At 42.5% G+C, this 22,480-nt stretch overlaps 1 protein-coding gene across 1 annotated transcript in view; it reads left to right on the top strand.

Annotated features, from left to right (window-relative positions):
- Positions 1-999: 999 nt before the first annotated feature.
- The window catches only part of gpr158a (G protein-coupled receptor 158a), a 702,414-nt gene continuing 680,933 nt past the window's right edge, over positions 1,000-22,480 (top strand). Inside the window, 1 exon segment of the mRNA XM_085987742.1 lies at positions 1,000-2,259. Coding sequence (XP_085843868.1) covers positions 1,355-2,259 — 905 coding nt within the window. The 5' untranslated portion in view covers positions 1,000-1,354.

Below are 22,480 nucleotides of genomic sequence, written 5' to 3'. Positions count from 1 at the left end.
GTTACATTTCTTAGGCAACCTGATGAATTTGAGTGATCGCTTATGGTCGATATTTTCCATCTCTCTGAACAGATTTGCTTCCTGATTAGACAAGAAATGAGCAGCGCCAGAACTATCACTTTTTTGTTGCAACGCTCGCATTCAAAAGACTCGCTACAGAACGAGCCTTCCAGCTCGCAAGTGAAGGCTCCGGATCGCGCTCGAAGCGCGCTGTTCTTTCAGCACCGAGCAGGGCAACCACTGCAGCCGCTCTGACAACAATGTTGCCGCCCGTCAGCATTTTATATATAAAAAAGACACAACTTCGTGCTTAAATTATTCAGGATAATAACGTGCTGGGCGGCATATCTCAAACACTGCGGGAGGGGGGAGGGGGGCTCGGCTGGGCTGCATTTTGTTTCCAGTGTGAAAGACGCTTGCACGAAAGATTAAGATCAAGCCGGATTCACACCGCACGGAGGCTCCACGGTGAGACGCTGAGCCCAGCCAGCAGCCGGCGATCGGCCGCTCTCTGCCTTGTCGCTACACCGCACACGAAGGCGCCGCTCACATTGTTTGTGCGTTGGGGGAAGTCAGACCGGCGGCAGCGAGCCAGCCCCGCCCCCGGCGCCCTAGTGATTGGCGGGCCGCCGCTGATTGACAGGCGCCTGCACCAACCGGAGACGGGCAAGTGCCGGCGACGCCGCTGGCAGCCAATCACAACGGCGGTGGGGAGGGGGCGGGTGTTGGCGGGGCAGCGAGTCAGACTGTGGCTGTGCTCGGCCGTGGCGCCTGGCGGAGAGAGAGAGAGAGAGAGGGTGGAGTTGTCTTGTTGGGAGAGAAAAAAAAAGAGAAAGTGTGGAATGAATGCCGCGTCCTGGCGTTAACCCTCCCCTCGCTCCCTCCTCCTCACAGCCAGTGGCGAGCTGCACTTATTCCGAGCTGGCATTGCCTACCCTGCTGCAAAGTCTTCTACAATTGATACTCCGGGAGACGATGGGGGGCGGGAGGGGGGTGGGGGAAGAGGAAAAAAAAAGTCACCAGGACGGAAACCACTTCTGCCCTGAGTCATTTCTTGCCGCGGAGATCTTTAGAAGCTAAAGAAGAACATTAAAAAGCCAGCAAGGCAAGCGGTTGGGATGGAGACGTAAGCGGCTAACTATAGCATCACTGAGAGATACGGGGTGACCTGCACTGATCTGGTCCGTCGTGTGCGTATTTATAGACCTGAGCCCGTGTGTTGACATATCAGCGCAGGAGGATGCGTTTATTTTGAACTGTTTAGGGGGGAATATATATATGCATTTTAGTACCCGTTTCCAGATTCGTTTTGCCGCCATAAACTGACTTAACCGGGAACGACTTGGCAGACGAGATGGCTGGTTTCTTGCTTTCTTTGGTCCTACAGATCCAGATAGGATTCATCATTGGATCCAGCCACGGTTTGGGCGGACATTCCGCGCAACAGAGGGAGAAAGTGGGCAAATATGAGAAGCAACCTATTTACAACAGACACATCAACACCCACGAGTCCCCGAAGCCATCAGATGCGATCAGATCTTCCGAGAGCGGCGGCAGCAGCAGCACACATCAACAACATGACAGTCTGCCCACTCCTGTCTGGGCTTTCCTTCATACTGGGGATCCTTCCAAGCTTGGCTATGCTAACTGTACTAAGAGGTACCAATTGTCAAATTTGAATGAGGTCTCTCACGCACTGAACATACACCCATCACTGCACAGTGCCATGGACACCGTTGTCCATGCCAGCAATTTCTTAAATATGATCTTACAAACCAACGGGGTGCGGGAGATGACCATTAAGGAGGATATTGAGTGGTATCATGCTCTGGTGAGAAGTATTCTAGAGGGCGACCCCAAAGTCCATCGAGCGGTGGTGACTTTCGATGTTCAGCCGTTCACTTCCCCTCCTCAGGTGTTTCTGCAGGCCACCAGGATAGACAACCAGATCTTCCTGCAAGATCTGTCTCTCACCGCCCGTCACCTGGCCAACCTCACTGCCGAGACCGAGTGGTTCAACCGACTCAAACAGCAGCGTTTTCCAGCTTCTGATCTTCACAGGAGGTTGTTAATGGACGATCTGAGATCGATGCATTCCTCCATGCGGAAGAGAGGCATGAGGTATCTGGTTGATAAAACTCACATCAAGTGGTCGGCGCCCTACTTGGAATGTGAAGATGGAAAGTACAACCCTCTGTGGCTTCTGACTCTCTCCACCTCCTTTTACGGATTGAAGCCGGATTTCCAGCCCGAGTTTAGGTGAGCTACTGTAACAGAACCCGCAATCATTTCATGCAAAGGTTTTGTCATCTTTTAGGCATCAACTGCACACATCCCCAAATCTTCTAAATCATGTAAAAAGTTAGTAGATATAACACGGATTCTCACCATATCAAATACAACTGTTGATGTCTTCCAGGGTAAGTTTACTGCCCGTTTCACTGATCTAAGAATTTAACCAGAGATTTGCTCTGATTGCTTTGTTTTCGGCGGCCGGGGTCTTGTGGTCAGAGATAACAATTTCGGGAAAATGAAAAAAGAAGTTGGGAAAGTGTTCCCCAAGTGAACTCCCCTTTTATACGCGGAATGTAAGAGTGCAAGTAAAGGAGACACTTCTATACCGGAGCAGATAGTATAGTAAGGTCCGATAGTAGAAAGGTACCACCTCGTACACTTGGACCGCGTTTGCCTCAGCGGCAATCCTGTTAAATAACAGAAAAGACAGCTGCACTCGTGTGGGAGGTCGTGGAGTCTTTGGGGGTCAGGACGGCACCTTCACTTAATAAAAAAAAATCTTTAAATTCATATCATGGAAAGAGTGGAATGCCGACTGTCTACCCAATTCGAGGTGTGTCTGTGTTTGCGGGGACTGTAAAAGCTGCATTTCATAGCAGAATGTCTCGGTTTATTCCATCTAAATAATTATGTCAAATATGGAACTTGCACGCTTTGGTAGATTGTTTACTATTTCTGCATTTTACAGATATGAATGGGCTCCAGGAGATGACGTAAACGCGGTTGAAACCATTAGCAGCCGATTTCCATTCTATACCTGATCAGTGTCAGTGGAAGAATCTCATGTCCTTAAATACAGTCCAGACACACACGGAGCGAGCAGCCAATGTAAAGATGGCAATGCCTGGTTTATTTCCAGGGTGCCGGCGGGTTATTTTCTCTCCAAAGTTTGCGTGTTTCCCCACACAGCCGGCTGACGTCAGTGTGATTGAGCTGTGTTCTCCCTGTAACGCGCCCTGATCCAGCAGTCACAACACTCACTGATTCATCTTCACGTTGGCGCCTTAACCAGATTGCACAGAACACACACAGCGCAGATAATATTCACAGCTTCGGGATCGCGAAAGAAAACACTAATTATTTTTTTTAAGTTTTCGATTCCTAGTTTGAAATCTGCAACTGATGCGACTCCTCCCCCCCCCCCCCCCCCATTACAGTTCCCGAAATCTTTAAACGGTCATGTAATGTGCATTGTAACAATCTCCCGATTGATAAAGTAGAACGAGAGGCGAGGTTCATCCTGAAAGTGATTTGAAATTCCCTAAAATACATGCTTGGATGAAGCGTGCTGGAGTTCAAATGGAACCAAGAGCTTTTCTGTGTGGTTTTGTGTGGCTTGTGTGACCCGCAGATCGTGATCACTTTTTTTTTGCGAATTTGGCCGTGCTGCTTTTACACTTTAAAATATTCTTCAAGTGTAATCATCACCGTATTATTACAGTAAGTGGAATATTCGCCCAAAAGTCTCATTTTAATATATGACCAGGGGTTTGGGCTATTGGAAATGAGATAAGTGAAAGGTTAATGGAACCAGATTGAGGTAATTAGGGACCCGCTGTGTGTCGTGATGATGGTCATAACCTTAGAACTGACACCCTACTCCGTTTGCACAGTACCTGGGAGGGAGTTTGCATTTACCTTCTTGATTTGCGAATTGCTGATAGTGCGTGCAAGTGACATTTTCAATGGATTAATTCGGAAATTATAACCTATTTGGAGTTTCGGAACCCTCAGTATTGTATTAGGACTACTTTTAACACAAGTTTAACATACTTTATTATCACCTTCCAAAAAAAATAATCACATACCCCAGTGGCATTGGGACCTGTCCGAACAAGACGACAATGAGCAGTGCAGTCTGGGCCTGAATAGTTCAGCTGCAGTGACTCTTTGCAGAATCAAACTTGCTTTGAGGGGTAAGTTTAAATTCGCCCCAGACAGTGGGTGATTTTGCTCCACAACGAGTTTCAAGAAAGTGATTCCATAGATAATAGTGAGAAGTCCTTGACAAAAAAAAAATCGAAAAACCGAATATCGTGTAAATCCGGCTTTTTCCATCATATGTTGCTCGGTAACACCACTGGGATTTTTCTGGTGTCCTGTTTGTGTCTGTTGTAGGCTAATTGATAGAGATTGGTTGCTAGGTGTAGTCAACAACTTCATTATCACCATGTGACTACCAGCATGGTGGTAGGTGAACTCCGTGGACTTTGGTATTTTTTCAACAACAAGGGGAGGTGCCAGAGGACTGGAGAACAGCTAACGCAGTACCATTCAAGAAGGGTAGTGGGGATAAACCAGGGAATTACAGGCCAGTGAGCCTAACATCAGTGGTAGGGAAATTATTGGAAAAAATTCTGAGGGATAGAATTAATCTCCACTTGGAGAGGCAAGGATTAATCAAGGATAGTCAGCATGGCTTTGTCAGGAGGAGATCATGTCTAACCAATTTGATTGAATTTTTCGAGGGGGTGACTAGGTGTGTGGATGAGGGTAGTACAGCTGATGTAGTCTACATGGACTTCAGTAAGGCTTTTGACAAAGTCCCAAATGGGAGACTGGTCAAGAAGGTAAGAGCCCAGGGTAATTTGGCACATTGGATCCAAAATTGGCTTAGTGGCAGGAGGCAGACGGTGATAGATTCAACATGGATTTACAAAAGGTAAATCATGCTTGACTAATCTACTGGAATTTTTTGAGGATGTAACTGGTAGAATAGATAAGGGAGAACCAGTGGATGTGGTGTATTTGGACTTTCAGAAGGCTTTCGATAAGGTCCCGCATAAGAGATTAGCGTGTAAAGTTATGGCACATGGGATTGGGGGTAAGGTACTGTCTTGGATAGAGAACTGGTTGGCAGACAGGAAGCAAAGAGTTGGAATAAACGGGTCTTTTTCCAAGTGGCAGGCAGTGACTAGTGGAGTACTGCAGGATTCGGTGCTAGGACCCCAGCTATTCACAATATATATTAATGATCTAGATGAGGGAACTAGATGTAATATCTCCAAGTTTGCAGACGACACAAAGCTGGGTGGGCGTGTGTGCTGTGAGGAGGATGCAGAGAAACTCCAGTATGATTTGGACAGGTTGGGTGATTGGGCAGATGCATGGCAAATGCAGTAGAATGTGGATAAATGCAAGGTTATCCACTTCGGTGGCAAAAACACGAAGACAGATTATTATCTGAATGGCAATAGATTGGGAAAAGGGGAAGTGCAACGAGACCTGGGTGTCCTTGTGCTCCAGTCGCTGAAGGTAAGCATGCAGGTGCAGCAGGCGGTTAAGAAGGCAAATGGTATGCTGGCATTCGTAGCGAGAGGATTCGAGTACAGGAGGAAGGATGCCTTGCTGCAGTTGTACAGGGCCTTGGTGAGACCACACCTTGAGTATTGTGTGCAGTTTTGGTCACCTTATCTGAGGAAGGATGTTCTTGCCATGGAGGGAGTGCAGCGAAGATTCACCGGACTGATACCTGGGATGGCAGGAATGACGTATGAGGAGAGATTGGGTCGATTAGGCTTATATTCGCTAGAGTTTAGAAGAATGAGAGGGGATCTCATTGAAACTTATAAAATTCTAACAGGACTAGACAGACTAGATGCAGGAAGGATATTCCCGATGGCGGGGGAGTCCAGAACCAGGGGTCACAGTCTAAGAATAAGGGGTAAGCCATTTAGGACTGAGATGAGGAGGAATTTCTTCACCCAGAGAGTGGTGAACCTGTGGAATTCTCTACCACACAAGGCAGCTGAGGCCAATTCATTAAATATATTCAAGAAGGAGTTAGATATATTTCTTAAGGCTAAAGGGATCAAGGGATATGGGGAGAAAGCAGGGACAGGGTACTGAATTTGGATGATCAGCCATGATCTCATTAAATGGCAGAGCAGGCTCGAGGGGCCGAATGGCCTACTCCTGCTCCTATCTTCTATGTTTCTACGTGATGGTTGAAGGTTGTTTTTGTGACTGGAAGCCTGTGTCCAGTGGTGTACCGCAGGGATCGGTGCTGGGTCCTTTGCTGTTTGTAGTGTACATTAATGATTTGGATATGAATGTAGATGGTATGATCAGTAAGTTTGCAGATTATGACACAAAAATTGGTGGAGTGGTAAATAGCGAGGAGGGAAGCCTCAGGCTACAGGATGATATAGACAGGTTGGTTAGATGGGCAGAACAGTGGCAAATGGAATTTAACCCTGAAAAGTGTGAGGTGATGTATTTTGGGAGGACTAACAAGGCAAGGGAATACACAATGAATGGTAGGACCCTAGGAAGGACAGTGGATCAGAGGGACCGTGGTGTGCATGTACATAGATCCCTGAAGGCAACAGGACAGGTAGATAAGGTGGTTAAAAAGGCATATGGGATACTTGCCTTCATTAGCCGAGGCATAGAATGTAAGAGCAGGGAGGTTATGATGGAGTTGTATAAAACGCTAGTTAGGCCACAGCTGGAATACTGTGTGCAGTTCTGGTCGCCACACTATAGGAAGGATGTGATTGCATTGGAGAAGGCGCAGAGGAGATTCACCAGGATGTTACCTGGGCTGGAGTGCTCCAGCTATGAAGAGAGACTGGACAGGCTGGGGTTGTTTTCCTTAGAGCAGAAAAGGCTGAGGGGGGACCTGATTGAGGTGTACAAAGTCATGAGGGGCATAGATAGGGTAGATAGAAAGGAACTTTTCCCCTTAGTAGAGGGGTCAATAACCAGGGGGCATAGTTTCAAGGTAAGGGGCAGGAGATTTAGAGGGGATTTGAGGGAAAACTTTTTCACCCAGAGGGTGGTTGGAATCTGGAACTCACTGCCTGAAAGGGTGGTAGAGGCAGGAGCCCTCACAACATTCAAGAAGCATTTAGATGAGCACTTGAAACACCATAGCATACAAGGCTATGGAACAAGTGCTGGAAAATGGGATTAGAATAGACAGGGCTTGATGGCTGGCGTGGATACGATGGGCCGAAGGGCCTCTTTCTGTGCTGTATAACTCTATGGCTCTATGAACAACAACTTGCATTTATATAGCGCCTTTAACATAGTAAACAATTCCTAGGCACTTCACAGGAACAATTATCAAACAAAATTTGATACAGAGCTGCACAGGTCGGTTTTAAGGAGCATCTTAATGGAGAAGAGAGTGGTCGAGAGGTGGAGAGGTTTAGGGAGGGAATTCCAAAGCTTTAGGGCCTAGGTAGCTGAAAGCACGGCCGCCAGTGGTGGGGCGATTAAAGTCGAGGATGCACAATTGCAATGTTCCTGAAAGGGCTGAATAGAGGATACTACAACAGGGTGGTGGGAGGTAACTGTTAATGAGGAATATACCAGACGGGTTTGAACTACTTTGTAAATTGCGGTAGCAAAGCTGTAACTTTTTATTAGTAGCCTGATGCAAAGAATGATTTTCTGGGTATAATTTGCTGCTTGTCATTATGTTAGACTAGCAGGATCTCTCATGGTGTTGTACAGTTACAGTTGTGATATTTAGTTCCCAACCTGGTCTGTTCCTTCGAGGCAACTGGTCTAAAAGGACAAATCCTGGTTTTGTACTTACTTATTGTAATGATCAGTAACATGTCATTCTAGAATGGTACACTAGGTGGAGCTGTATGTTTAGTAGGGGGCTACCCACAAGGCAGTAGTCAAGATGGATGCCTGTACACTAGTCCACATGGCTGAATAAATGACTAGCTCAAGCTAGCTGTTCATAATGAAAACGTCTATTTATTTATGAACATAACATGGTACCAGGATTGGTAATATCTGCTGAATATTGTGAAACGCGACATGGTGAATTTGAAGCCACCAGAGGGTTTGAAACTCACGGGGAATGTCGACTGCAATTGGCGGACTTTCAAACAACAATTCGAACTCTACATTGCTGCCATCGGGTTCGGTACGATGCCAGACGCAAGGAAAATAGCGTTACTGCTCACGGTTGCAGGCCCGCAGGCGATAGAGGTATTTAATACATTTGTATTTGATCAAGAGGAGGACAGAGAAAAAATGGACGATGTGCTAAAGAAGCTTGATACACATTGTTCTCCCAAAAAGAACGAGACCTATGAGAGGTACGTGTTCCATTCACGGACACAGCAGCAAAATGAGACTTTTGATAGCTTTGTGACTGATCTGAAACTGAAAGCACAGACATGTAATTTCTCTGAACTGAAATCATCTATGATTCGTGACCAGATTGTGTTTGGTATTCATGATAAAAAAGTCAGGGAACGTTTGTTGAGAGAAACTGAACTAACATTGGAGAAAGCTGTGAAAATATGCCATGTCAGTGAGCTAGCTCGGCAGTACGCAAAGACTTTCAGTGAAATTAATAATGATGCGACTGTAATGAGTGACTGTGCTGCTGTCAGTGCTGTGTCCTACAAGGGGAAGAAACGGGCAGAACAGAAATGCAAAGCAATCGGAGGATGGAATTTTTAATTGTAAACGCTGTGGTTACCAGCACCAGTCAAGACAATGCCCTGCATTTGGGAAAATGTGCACAAAATGTAATGGAAAGAATCACTTTGCCAAACAATGCTTTTCAAAAGTAAAAACAAAGAAAGGGCAACAAGTCAATATGATTTGAGGACACTGATTTAAGTGAGACTTTTTTGTAGGAATGGTGTCATGTGACAATATCGAAAAGGATACAAAAATGTGCAGCCCTCAGGAATGGACAATGCTGAACATAAAGTTAATGCAGTAAAAGAGGACAAATGGATGATGTCACTGCAGGTAAATGGAGCATTAGTTACATTGAAACTAGACACTGGGGCAAAAGCAAACTTAATCAGTATGAGTGACATTAAAAATATGAAAGAAAAGCCCAAAATACAGAAAAAGTCAGTACTACTGAAGAACTATAATGGACAGAAAATAGATAGCTTAGGTGTATGCAGACTTAAAGTGACAGTCAAAGACAAAGTGCATCATCTCATGTTTTCTGTTGTGGCTGAAGGACTTGATTCACTACTAGGTGACAAAGCTTGTGAGGACTTAGAACTGGTCAAGAGAGTCTACCGTATAAACTGTGCCATAAGCAGACCAGATGACTCAGTGGATTCTGTCGTGAGTAATTTCCAGGATGTGTTCAAAGGATTTGGAGTTCTACCATTCACTTACAAGATCCAGCTAAAGGAGTATGCTCAGCCAGTGGTACATGCTCCACGGAGAGTTCCAGCACCCCTGCGTGACCGGCTCAAGAACGAACTGGACAGAATGACCACTCTAGGAGTCATCAGGAAAGTCGAAGAGCCAACAGACTGGGTTAACTCCATGGTATGTGTAAAGAAAAAGAACAATGATCTAAGAGTATGCATGGATCCAAAGGACTTAAATGCAAACATAAAACATGAACACTACCAGATTCCCAAGCGAGAAGAAATCACCAGTGAAATGTCAGGTGCCAGATACTTCACAAAGCTCGATGCCTCACAAGGATTTTGGCAACTAAAACTGGATGAAGAGAGCACCAAATACTGTACCTTCAACACATCATTTGGCAGGTATTGTTTCCTCAGAATGCCTTTCGGGGATAATATCTGCATCTGAAATCTTTCATAGAGCGATGGAACACATAATTGAAGGTCTTGAAGGAGTTTGGGTCTATGTTGATGACATAATCATCTGGGGCTCCACACTGAAAGAACACAATGAGAGACTGACTAAATTGCTACAGAGCATACGCCGGAATGGACTGAAGCTCAACAAAGCCAGGTGTCAGTTTGGCGTCCAGGAAGTCACTTTCCTAGGAGATAATCTATCTGGTAAAGGAATAGAGCCAGATATGGAAAAAGTAAACGCCATACTCAAAATGCCCCGACCCACTGACAAAAAAGGAGTGCTACGCATCATGGGGATGATAAACTTCATTGGAAAGTTCATTCCTAACTTGTCAGCCAAGACAGCCTGTCTGCGAGACCTGCTACATAAAACAAATGAGTTCGCATGGACAGAAAGACATGAACAAGAGTGGATGAACCTCAAAACAGTGCTGACAACCACACCTGTACTAACCTTCTTTGACCCAACAAAGAGAATCAAAGTGTCAACGGATGCATCAAAAGATGGCCTAGGTGCGGTCTTGCTACAAGCAGAGGGTGAAGATTGGAAGCCTGTTGCCTATGCCTCCAGGTCTATGACTGATTCAGGGTGTCGATACGCCCAGATTGAAAAGGAATGTCTAGGCTTGGTAGTTGGACCAGAAAAGTTCCATGGCTACATATATGGACTTCCCACCTTCACAGTTGAGACAGACTACTGCCCACTGGTTGCCATCATAAAAAATAATCTGAATGACATGTCTCCAAGGATTCAACGACTCATGATGAAGCTGCAAAGATATGACTTTGAACTGATCTACACACCAGGCAAATACATAGTGTTAGCAGATGCACTATCCCGAGCACCCACAATGAGTCATGTGAGCTCTACTGAGGAAGGACAGATTCTCAGGAGGAACCGCCGTTCCCTCCTAAAAACACAAGAAACTATCCAAGAGCAAATTGATGACAATGCCGCAACTGAATCTTGTCACTCACCACCAGAACAATCTAACACAAACACACATACAGGCTCTCATGAAAACACATCAGACCTACCTGTGCTGAGAAGATCCACACGTGAACTAAAAAAGCCTGATAGACTTAATCTTTGAGTATAAAGAAAACTATAATAAAAGAATGAAAAGCTTAGAGTTCATAAAGTAAAGCTTTGAAAATGTGTTGACTGTTGTGAAGATGTTTATGTCGTTATGAGTGATTGATATTCATTTTGTTTAACCTCTAAGGAAGGGGGATGTAATGATCAGTAACATGTCATTCTAGAATGGTACACTAGGTGGCGCTGTATGTTTAGTAGGGGGCTACCCACAAGGCAGTAGTCAAGATGGATGCCTGTACACTAGTCCACATGGCTGAATAAATGACTAGCTCAAGCTAGCTGTTCATAATGAAAACGTCTATTTATTTATGAAAATAACACTTATGAACTGTTGAGGTCAATCAGAGGGTAGTTGCAACTGATTGTAGATTTTAGATTCCAGGTCTATGAGGTCTATGACTGGCTTTCTTTTTTCAAAAAGAGTGTTTTGCATCTGTAAACAAGTGTGAGATCTGGTGCATAGCAGATGTGCACTGGATGAATGATACACATTTATAGTATATTAAATCCTATACATGGGGTGTGCGTTCCATTGAAAAGTTATATGTAAACCAGTTCTTAGTGAAACCTGATTATAAAAGTATCGGTATTTTTTGCAAATACCTATGAACCCTGTAAGTGGCACAGTGATAGGACTTTTAGTGTTTTATAAAACTGCTTTTATGTAATATCTACTGTTTCAGTGAGTGTTTCTGCGGCACTCATACCTAGTTTTACTTCACAAATCATTCAAAATGCTTTCTGAAAATAATCATGTATATTATTCCCCTCAGCAACTGAAGTTTATACTGTACAAAATGAGGGTTTAAAGCAATTCTAAAACAAATATATTTATATATATATATATTTATTTCACAATAACATCATTAGATTTATCGATTGAATCATCTTTTATGTTTTTTAATGCCTTTATTAAATTTTTAACTTGAAGTCTCAACCGTCTCTCAAAAGCCTGGTCTTGGACTTGATATTTTTGCCCAGAGTTGTGAAGTATGAGCATGTGCAGTTCACCTTATTTCCAAAAATGCAGCAATACCGTTCTACCAACTGTATTGATTGAATATTTTCCTTCATATTCTAGCAGTATGTGCTCAGTTGTTTTTCAAAATTATTTGAGGAAATGATAGAAGACAAATGTCAAAAGCCTTATTCAGGTAAATTAATTGTGTGTCTTTTTAAACCGAGAGTCTATGTTTATGTAATATTTAGAGAAAAATGATGAATTGCACACCTGTAGTACCTTTTGTTTTGTGTTCCATACATTTCAGAAAACATATTAAGCTGAGAGAGAGCGAGAGAAAGGATCTTTGCTCGTTAATGTTAACTCAGTGTAAAATTTAAAAACACCAGTTGAATTTTTAAGGTAACTAATTATCTCACCTGTGTTTTGTTGACAGAAAAGGTATATGCTCTAATTGTTTGTGGTTGCGAGACAGAGATTCTAGTTGCTGATACATAAGAGGAATAAAGAGAAAGAGTCAGACAGAGAAACAGTGTCTTTCCTCATTATAATTTGATTTACTTACAAAGGTACAATTATACCTGTACTGATGCTGATTTTCACACTTCTCAAGCAGTTACTGAGCTGGTTAGTCACCAGTAGCTCTGAGTAGGCGGCATGTATAGCTATGCAATGAGGAAATCTGAATGTACATGCAATGGCTATTTGCAACTTATTGAAACCAGTAGGTCTTTGACTGAGATCTCGCCAACCTTTCTTGATCACATACATAACAAATAAAATGAAGGTTTTGGGACCAGAAATCAACTTAATTACCAAGTTCAGGTCTAGGTTGCCTTGACCTGGATTACTGAATATGTCATCATTGACTCAGAAAAACAAAGGGCATGGAAGGATATGGGGATGTCATAACCATGACCAAGGTGATGTTGATGCTTTACTACACACTGTATTCACAGTTTTCAATGATCATAAGCCAAGCTTAGCCGTGTATTGCCACATACATCATTGTATAAAAATGTTACAATGAAAGTGGCTTAAAAAAAGGCATCTTCTAACTGGTATGCCAGGGGAGCTAATGCAACATTCCATGAGTCTTATTAACTGAACCCTGCCAATAATGTCTAAAGGTGGCATTCAACAACAGGGCTCACAGTGTTACCAGTGGGGGCAACAAAACAATCAAGCCCAAGACAACATTTGAACAAAGACTCCGAAGATAGTGGGAAGCACTCATGTTGAGTTAGGAGGGAGTGGGCATGTTCTAAATTTATGCTACCTTCTCCTGAGAGGTGTAATAGTTAACATCGAATAGCTCAACACTGTCACACTGAGAACATCAGTTTTCGGCATCATTACTTTCAAACCAAAATGGTGAATGCCAGTGTACTACAGTAATAGACTCATATAATGTACCTTCTGCTCTCTTTACAGATGGTGTGCAGGAAGCAGTGGGACACAACATGACCCGGGCAGCAAAGTACACCAGTGTCACCACTTGCACTGAAGGGTAGCACACACACTAGAATCTCGGGTTTCAACAGATCTGGAGGGGCAGGAGAAGCATTGGATATTGCACCCCTAGCAAAAAGATGTGCTTGAAGGGAATGCAGATCGTAGATAGGGCTACAGCACTGTGGTAGCAATTCTCTTACCTACCCTCCCTTTGAGTGAGGCTCGAGCTGAGAGTGTGGTATCGGTAAATTTACCTCAATATGCACAGTAGGTTTTGGGACAGATTTCTCAACATTAATTCCTCTGTGTTCTGAGCCATATAGGTTAATTTCACTCCTGACAATAACCATGAGCTGAGGTATGATAAAAATCACCCCTACAAGCAAAATAGACACAATTATACTCTTGTCTGAATGAAATTAGCAAGGGAAATTGAAAAGCAATGGAGGAGATAGACACTGAGACTGACCCGCATTAGCTGCTTACTGAAAACTGTCCCTTGTGAATTGGCGACAGTGGTGTGATTAGTATACTCTAGATACATAGGAATTTGATAAAATCCATGAGACATATCCAGGAAAATTCCCTACACCACATGGAGCAGTAGCTGTGACAACGCGCAGACATCAGGCACTTGTATTTAGGTGGCTGCATTTTGTTGTCTCCCTTTGAAAACAGAATTCCAGCATGAATCTCGGTTCTCTTGAACTTTTTCCATAGCACTTATATTTGCATTGTACTTGCCACTGTCCTGATCCACAGATATGACACAGAGAGGTGGGACTGCCTGGGTTGAGGATACATTACCTTTACCATCATTCTAGTGAAAGGTAACATTTCTCCAGAATGAAAGTATGCTGCTGCTGGAAATGTTATTTGGACTTAGTTTTCTTTATTTTAACATGCAGTTTTGCTCTCAAGTTCACATTAGTAATACTAACTCTGACTCCTGTCCTTCCCCACTGGTTGTATACATGATCTTTTTTTGATTATACTATATTGTTATAAATTGTAGGATATGTTTCATTTCACTGCCTAACATTACCCATCCCTTTGAAATGAATGCTTCTTCACTTCTAATACAGCCATAGGTAACCACATTTCTAGAGTCTTATGAACAATACTGAACCCTCAAGCTAATTTATACATAATTACATAACCAGCAAAACAAAAATCCTTATATCTGACAATTCTAGAGGATTAAACACAACCCTGCCTCTTATAACTGGCTTGTTTCTAAACTGTGAGGAGTGTGGAGGTGAACAAGAACATACGCAAAGACAGCTAACGCAAGGCAATGATAAAGTGGCAAGTAGTTGGTTTGTTTGGAGGGGATGTCCTCTGAACTCTGTTTCTGGCAATTGACAATTGATCTGGTAATTGTTTGGTTTCCCTAGCTCAGTTGCCAGTTTAATGGCCTAGGGCCTGGTCATAAGTGGTTTTGGTATTTTGTTCTGCATTTCAAACTTCAGATCTGTAATTCAAATGAATGATGTGCTTCAGGGGACATTCCTAGGTCATTTTGTAGATTGTTTGTATGGATGTCTGAACTTGCAACATTTATACCATCCCTTCCTTTTAAACAAGAGAATGTGTCCAAACGTACTTACTTATTGTCAACTTTTGTCATAATCTGCTAATTCTCAGCAGCTCACTCTCTGTTCTATTTGACTACCCCAGAAGACTGCTGTTGTACTTTTCCTGGGAGTATTACCTTCTTGGAACTTGTGATGATGAAAGGATAAATCATGTTGAGACCTGAACAGCTGAACACCTGATCTGTGTACTGTTAGGAAGCATATCTTCTATACTTGCTATAATTCCCAACTCTCAAATGCACTGGTAATGTGGTTTCCATTATCCAGTCAGAGCACTCCATTAATTTATCAGACTGTGACTAATTGGATGTTGTGATTTGCCAAGATGTGCACAATTTTATTTCCTGGAACATATGGAACCTCTACTTTGCTGCTTATTCAGAATGCAGTAACCCGCAGGCTTGTATGGTAATAAATGCATTCCCTACCAGTATATTTGCTGCTGCCTTAGGTTTCTATGCTTACTCAGCATGCAAAATAGTAGGGCATCATCAAGGTGTATTTGTTATAACATGTACTCAGGGGACCAACGTTATCTGCAACTACCTTTTGGTCTGAACGCCTGAGATGTTGCAATTCCGTACAGGTTTCATGTAGGGTATAGACACCTTATTCTGACAACACTACATTCTATCAATCAACAGAGCAATACTGACCCTTCGGTGTCTACGGTTGTTTTCCTACTGTCAAGTAGTGTTCCACTTTTTCATTACATATTATAAGGAACAGCTGGGAAGTCTATGATGTGTGGACTACTGAGTGGTTTATTGTCTATTCTGTCACCTTATTTACTCCATTGTAACTCAATACCCAGTCCCAGACCTCCAACACGAGAATTAGACAAATTCTGCACTGCCAACCTACTGCAGATTTGGACATATATATGTATGTGGATGGGGGGAGGGTGAAAAATAAGCCTGGTGTTTGGTCTCTTCTGTGGTCCTGTTCCAGCAAGGATAAGCTTATGGCTTGAATTTTTGTCAACATCATATTCACTGAGGAAGGTTGCTGAGGCAGTGGAAGGCCAATAATATCATGTTTGCTTCCTGGCAGTGTAGTACACGATCAAAGCTGTGTAAGCTATCGAATCCTCTCATTTATATATTCTTATATATTCATATCAAACAGGTGTCAATGAAACAGTAGGACCCCTGAAGGATCCTGAGGGTGAGGTGCTATCAAGTGGTCAAGACATCTTAAATGACTTCTTTATGCCATAAACAACTAGTCACTGATGTACAAACAAATAGAATACACAATGTGTTAGTGAAACATGTGTGGCTCCCATCCCCCCCCCCCACACACCCAAATCAATACTTTTTGAACATTTTAACTTTTAGTAAAGGATCCCGTATCGCATTACTTCAGGCTGCCTGTTTCATAAACCCAAGTTGCTACCAAGAGTTTTTTTTTATTCGGGCTGGTCCCCTATCTCTTGTAATGATTCCTGGCATTTTTATGGTTCTCAAAGTATGTGCTGGCAAATGGCTTCTGACAAAACTAGATCGGGGGTCACTTTCTTCTATTCCCTTCCCCACCCCCCCAACAGTTGGATTTGTTTTAGACTCTTAGCCAGTAACGGGAACTAAACTCCTATGTGTTTGTGTTAATTTCCTGTCTGCACTATTTAAAACAAAAGCATTAACCAGCACATTAAATATAGCACATGGGGTGAATTTCTCTTCCTTACCAGTAAGTTGATACAAAATGTTTTGCCTACAGGCCCATCACTGCAAACAAAGTAATTCATTGTACAGGAAACTTTGGTTTATCCGGAGGTTGTATGTCCGGAAACCTCGATCTACCGGCAGAAATCAGGAGCCGTTTTGTTAGGTTTTTTTTCTTCTCGTGGCTTTTTTTCAACAGTCAGGCTCTGCAAAGTCTCTCTGAAGCTGTTGCTAAGCTACAGAGATGCTTCTAAGGTACGGCCGACTGTTTAGAAGCTGTTGCTAAGCAACAGTGTTTGTTGCCAGATACGGAGCTGCAAATCTCCGTATGCTTCAACATTAACGCTGGTATGTCCGGCAGTTTTGATAGATCGGCAACAGCTCGGTCCCGTCAGTGCCGGATATAACAAAGCTTCCTGTATATGGTGATAGTGAAATGCTTTGACGGCAGGTTAAGGCGCTACATAACTTGCACCCTCCGTAAACTTCAGCTCATCCAAAACTCTACTGCCTGTATCCTAATTCGCACCAAGTCCCGTTCACCCATCACCCCTGTGCTTGCAGATCTACATTGGCTCCCGGTCTGTCAACGCCTCGATCTTAAAATTCTCATCCTTGTTCACAAAACGCTCCATGGCCTCGCCCCTCTCTATCTCTGTAATCTCCTCCAGCCCTACAACCCTTCGAGATCTCTGTGCTCTTGCAATTCTGGCCTCTTGCGCATCCCCAATTTTAATCGCTCCACCATTGGTGGCTGTATCTTCAGCTGCTTAGGTGCCAAGCTCTGGAATTCCCTCCCTAACTCTCTCCACATCTTTCACCTTTAAGACGCTCCTTAAAACCCACTTCTTTGACCAAGTTTTTGGTTACCTGTCCTAAAATCTCTTTATGTGGATCAGTGTCAAATTTTGTTTGATAATCGCTCCTGTGAAGTGCCTTGGGACGTTTTACTACATTAAAGGTGCTTTATAAATGCAAGTTGTTGTTGTTAGTGCTTACAGAGGAAACGATAGGCTAGCTTCCCAATACTGAGATAACATTTCCAGGGAAGGATGAGGAAATCTTAAGAGTGTTAGGAATTATATATAAAAAGATAACAGGAGGGCTAAGACAACTGTAGGAGGACAAGGCACCCATCCCAGATGGACTGCATACAAGGAAGTGGCAAATGAAATCAGTCACCTCCTACAGGATTCAAAGCTTTACTTTAAACACAAGAACTTAAGCTGTGGAAGGTGTCAGCCCTCTGACTGGAATTGCTGGCATTTCTTAAGTTTAATTTGTAAACAAACATTTGAAGAAATTACTTCATGTTCTTCAAAAGCTCAAACAAATAACCCTCAGTTATGGCAGCCCTCAACTGTGGTAGTGATTGTTTCTGGAGTCTATATTCACCTGTCAGTAATTGCTGGTGTAACACAGGATGGAATACAACTTGATATGTGCCACCAAATCAGGGACCTGTCTATCTTTGGAACAAGATTTACCTCTTTCTACATCACCACAATGAACTGCTAATAATGTATACAAAACAGAGTCCCACTAGTTCCCCATAAACAAAAAGCAAAATACTGCAGATGCTGGAAGTCTGAAAACAAAAACAGAAAAAGCTGGAAATACCCAGTCCCGAGGAAGGACCTCAGACCTGAAATGTCGACTGACTGGCTTCTGCACAGATGCTGCCTTTCCATTATTTTACTATCACTACTGGAGCTGTTGGGCAAGTGTCACTTGTTTCAGAATCTCCTGGTAGTATTAAAATAGCATTCTCTGTAGATACTTCCTTGCCTCCTGAAAATTATGTTGTATTTTTCTATATAGTGAGAAAATAAATTCAGTATGATGCAGGGTGACAAGTCTCAATTGGAAAACAAAAGTCATTTTATTACTTTCTTCAGTCATGACATGTGTCCAGAAACAGCTTTTCCATCTCAAATCTCTCTGGAATTCTCTCCTAGTATTGTCACCTGGAACTCTATGCTTTGTATGCACAAGTTTGAATACAACATTAACTATCGGTTGCTGAATCAGAGTTGCTTGAACATGCATTAGACCATGAGGCATTCATGACTTGCCCCTTGGTATCCCAGTATAATTTCTTCCTTTGGTTTTGTTCTTGTTACAATTGTCTTCAACTACACCCTGCCATGCCACTGAAGACAGAGAAAAAAGCACAAGTTTTGGGGACACCCCTTCATGTTTTCTGTTAGAAATAAAGTTGTGAGCCATAGGTTAGAGACTCTTAATTTGCTAATCTGTCTGCGGGCCAGAACTGTCTCATCCAATTACCCTGGTGATGTTGAATTTCCTCAGAAGATAGTCAAGCAATCAACACTGGTATATTTTCACCTTGCAATTTTCTAAAGATGCATTCCACCAATACATCATATTGATCTTTAGACTTTTAGGTTGTTCAATCAACGTACTGCAACAACAGGAATGTTGCAAATCTATGTTTCTTCTAATCAGCTTTTTGTACATCGTGTGAAGTGTCAGGCTTTCCTTGTGGACAGTACTGTTTAAAACACTCCAATTTTTTTTAACCTCCTTTGTAAATTTTTCATGAACTCCATGCATAAGACGTATCTACTTAGCTAAACATACCTAATGACTACTAATCTAGTGTGCAATCACATGGTTATATTTCATCTTTTACCTTTCTGTCTTTATATGCCTGCATATACTTAAAATAAAGGCAATGCCATGATCATCTCTGCAGACAGCTTTGTTGCCACATCTCTGCTAGAAACAGAATGCACTGCTTGATATATTTTGTATTTTTAATAATGACACAGAAGATGTCAGACCCCCATCACTTGGCGTTAATAGCTTAAATGGCAGCTTCTATTCAGATGTCCAGGTCTCCCACACTAGCAGCACAAAATATCAAATTGGTAGTTAGCTTTGGTCTGACTTGTCAACACTTTGATTGCTCATTTTCTCCTTCATGTCTCACAAGGCAATATAACATCAGACTTCATTCTAACAGTCTCTCTAAACAGTCAGTCAACTCAGTGATTGATGGATGTTTCAATAACAGTTAATTCACTTGCTCCATGGGTCACTGCTTCATCACTCACATATTTTTCCTCATTAGCCACAGTTCTTGATTTTTTTTATTACTGTGGCTGCATTTATTTCCTTAACAGCATCCAAGTCAATGGCTATCCTTATCTGTTACATCTTCTACAAATCCTGCGTAACTACCTCATCAGAAATGTCTCTAACTAGCACTGGATAATCTCGATGGACTGGATGATGGAAAGGCTTTACAAATTCTTTTGGTGGTTCTGCCTGTTTTCAAGTCTCACATTAAAACTCAACTTGTTGCCAGTTACATTTTGTAGATGGATCAAGTTTGTCATCCAAAAGCCTAATAAGCCTGGAACATTTCTAGTATTTGATGCACTTAGCTGCCTTGCCAGTTTTATAGGCAAAGCAATAGGCAGGCAATTTTTAACTATACCCATTAGTTAGGATCTGCTGTAATTTCAGAACCAATAAGATAGATGACCTTTCTTGCCAGCAGTTTAAGAAATTGGCATCAGGAATGTGCTATTGAACACTATAGAAATAGGCCTCAGTGCTTTACTGTCATTCATGTGACCAGATGTATAAACCTTTGGCCTCATTGATTTCCTACAGAGATAATTCCTCTTTCACTTGTTTAATGTTACAGGAATTAGGGAAGAAAACAAGAAAAGATAATCTGACCCATCCAGCCTCCTCCACTGATATTTGTCAACAGAGCTTTTTGTACTTCACCAGTACTTAGGCTCCACACGCTCCTGTGAGGTCTTAATCATGAATGCTTTGCAATGAATTATCACTACCCTTTTGTTGACCATGATGCTGGTAAATCGATCTTGCACATTATTTCAATGTTCACTATTTGTTCTTGTTCACTGGTGGAGATTGTTGCCAGTAAAAGTGGATATTATGGGCTATATTTTCTTCCATTGCTAATTTTAGTGAAAAAATTAAAAACATTAAAATTAGTGAACAGCGTAATACATGAAGGGAACCCAGTGCAGAAAAAGTAATTACGATTGAAAAACAGTTCTTTATCATCAGCTTTGAAATCTAAGAAAAAGTATTGATATTGCTGGAAAGAAAAGAGGTATGTGTTTTGGAGACTAAAAAGGTAACATATAATGCACAATAGAATGAATAAAGCAACTTCCAATGAAATACAATCTTCAAGCTTTAAACATGACAATATAAATGAAGGACCTGTGTCATATTTGAAACAGAATAGTATTTAATATTGTATTTCTAACAGGACATAAACAGATACATTTTTATGCCTCGAATAGGAAAGGAGATTTAAAATATTTACTTCAGGTAAAAGGGGCTTTTGGTCCAGAGGAACAGTTGCATTAGATAATGATAATCAGACATCATCATATTATCACTGGGGGAGAAATTCTACTCACGTGTAAAATTTACATTAGAACTCTGAATTTCATGTCACGTTCTGCCACACCCGAACTACGCCAGAATTGCACCTGATGCAATATTGACTTGGGCAACATTTAGTCGTCCAGGGCACCTGCCTGAAAACAGCGGGGGCCTAATAAAGATGCATAATTAAAGACCCTTCTGCTAAATTAATCTTTGGGGATGCTACATTCGCTTATTCTAAAACCCGCCTACAAATCCTTGGCAGCAACAGTCAGGAAGGGGGCTGCACTAGTTATTTAAAAAGATCCTCAGTTGCATTCAGGTAAGTCTCTAATTAGACTGCTTGTGCCAAGATTTTTAGACCTATTTCTGGCTGTGTTGGCTGCTCGAGCTGAATTCAAAAATTGTGGTGAGTTATTTGTTGGAATTGCAGAACAATCTCTGCCCAGGGGCTTGTTCACTCTGCCAAGTTGGCAAAGTTGCAAAGGTGGCAATGTTGCCAAAGTTACTCTGCCAACATAGATGTGCTGCTTGATCTGCCATTGGGGCTGGAGGATGAGGGGGGAGGGGGAGGGAGAGCAGCAAGTCAGAGTGCAGGGGAGAGCGCAGCAGGCCTTACACCAGGTGAGTGTACAAGACCAGCATATCTTACTTCCAGTTCAGTGAGGAGCAGTATGTCCTGTGGCTCCGCTTCAACAGGGAGACTGTGACACAGCTATGTCAGCTGTTGCAGTGCAACTGCAGCCCAGCACCAAGTCACGCACTTCATTGCCTGTGGCTCTAAAAATTACTATGGTCCTGAATTTCTACAGCTCAGGGTCATTCCATGCTGCAACAGGGGATATTAGCAACATCAGTTAGCTTGCACTGCATTGCTGCATCAAGCAGGTAATGGATGTGCTCCTCCCCATGAAGACAGCGAAGCAGGAAGACAGATCTCTGGGCTTCTCTAGGATAGCAGGATTGACCCAGGTGCAGGGCATAATTAACTGCACCCACGCTACATAGCCCTACATGCTCCATATCAAGAACCTGGAGTATACATAGAATCATAAGCACAGAAGGAGGCCATTCGGCCCATCGTGCCTGTGCCAGCTCTTTGAAAGAGCTGTCCAATTAGTCCCATTCCCCTAGTTTTTCCCCATAGCCCTTCAAACCCCTATCAAATTCCCTTTTGAAAATTATTATTAAATCTGGTTCCACCACCCTTTCAGGCAGTGCATTCCAGATCATAACAACTTGCTCCTCATTTTGCCTCTGGCTCTTTTGCCAATTACCTTAAATCTGTGTCCTCTGGTTATTGACCCTTCTGCCACAATTTATTTATATATTACCTCTCCTCATTCTTCCTACCAAAATGCAACACTTCACACTTCTCTGTGTTAAATTGCATCTGCCATGTGTCTGCCCAGTTCACCAGTCTGTCCATGTCCTCCTAAAGT

Source organism: Somniosus microcephalus, chromosome 5 (assembly GCF_052327205.1).
Source record: "Somniosus microcephalus isolate GS21.2 chromosome 5, FLI_Smic_1.0, whole genome shotgun sequence".
Taxonomy (NCBI): Eukaryota; Metazoa; Chordata; class Chondrichthyes; order Squaliformes; family Somniosidae; genus Somniosus; species Somniosus microcephalus.
This window is presented reverse-complemented; position numbering and strand designations above follow the sequence as displayed.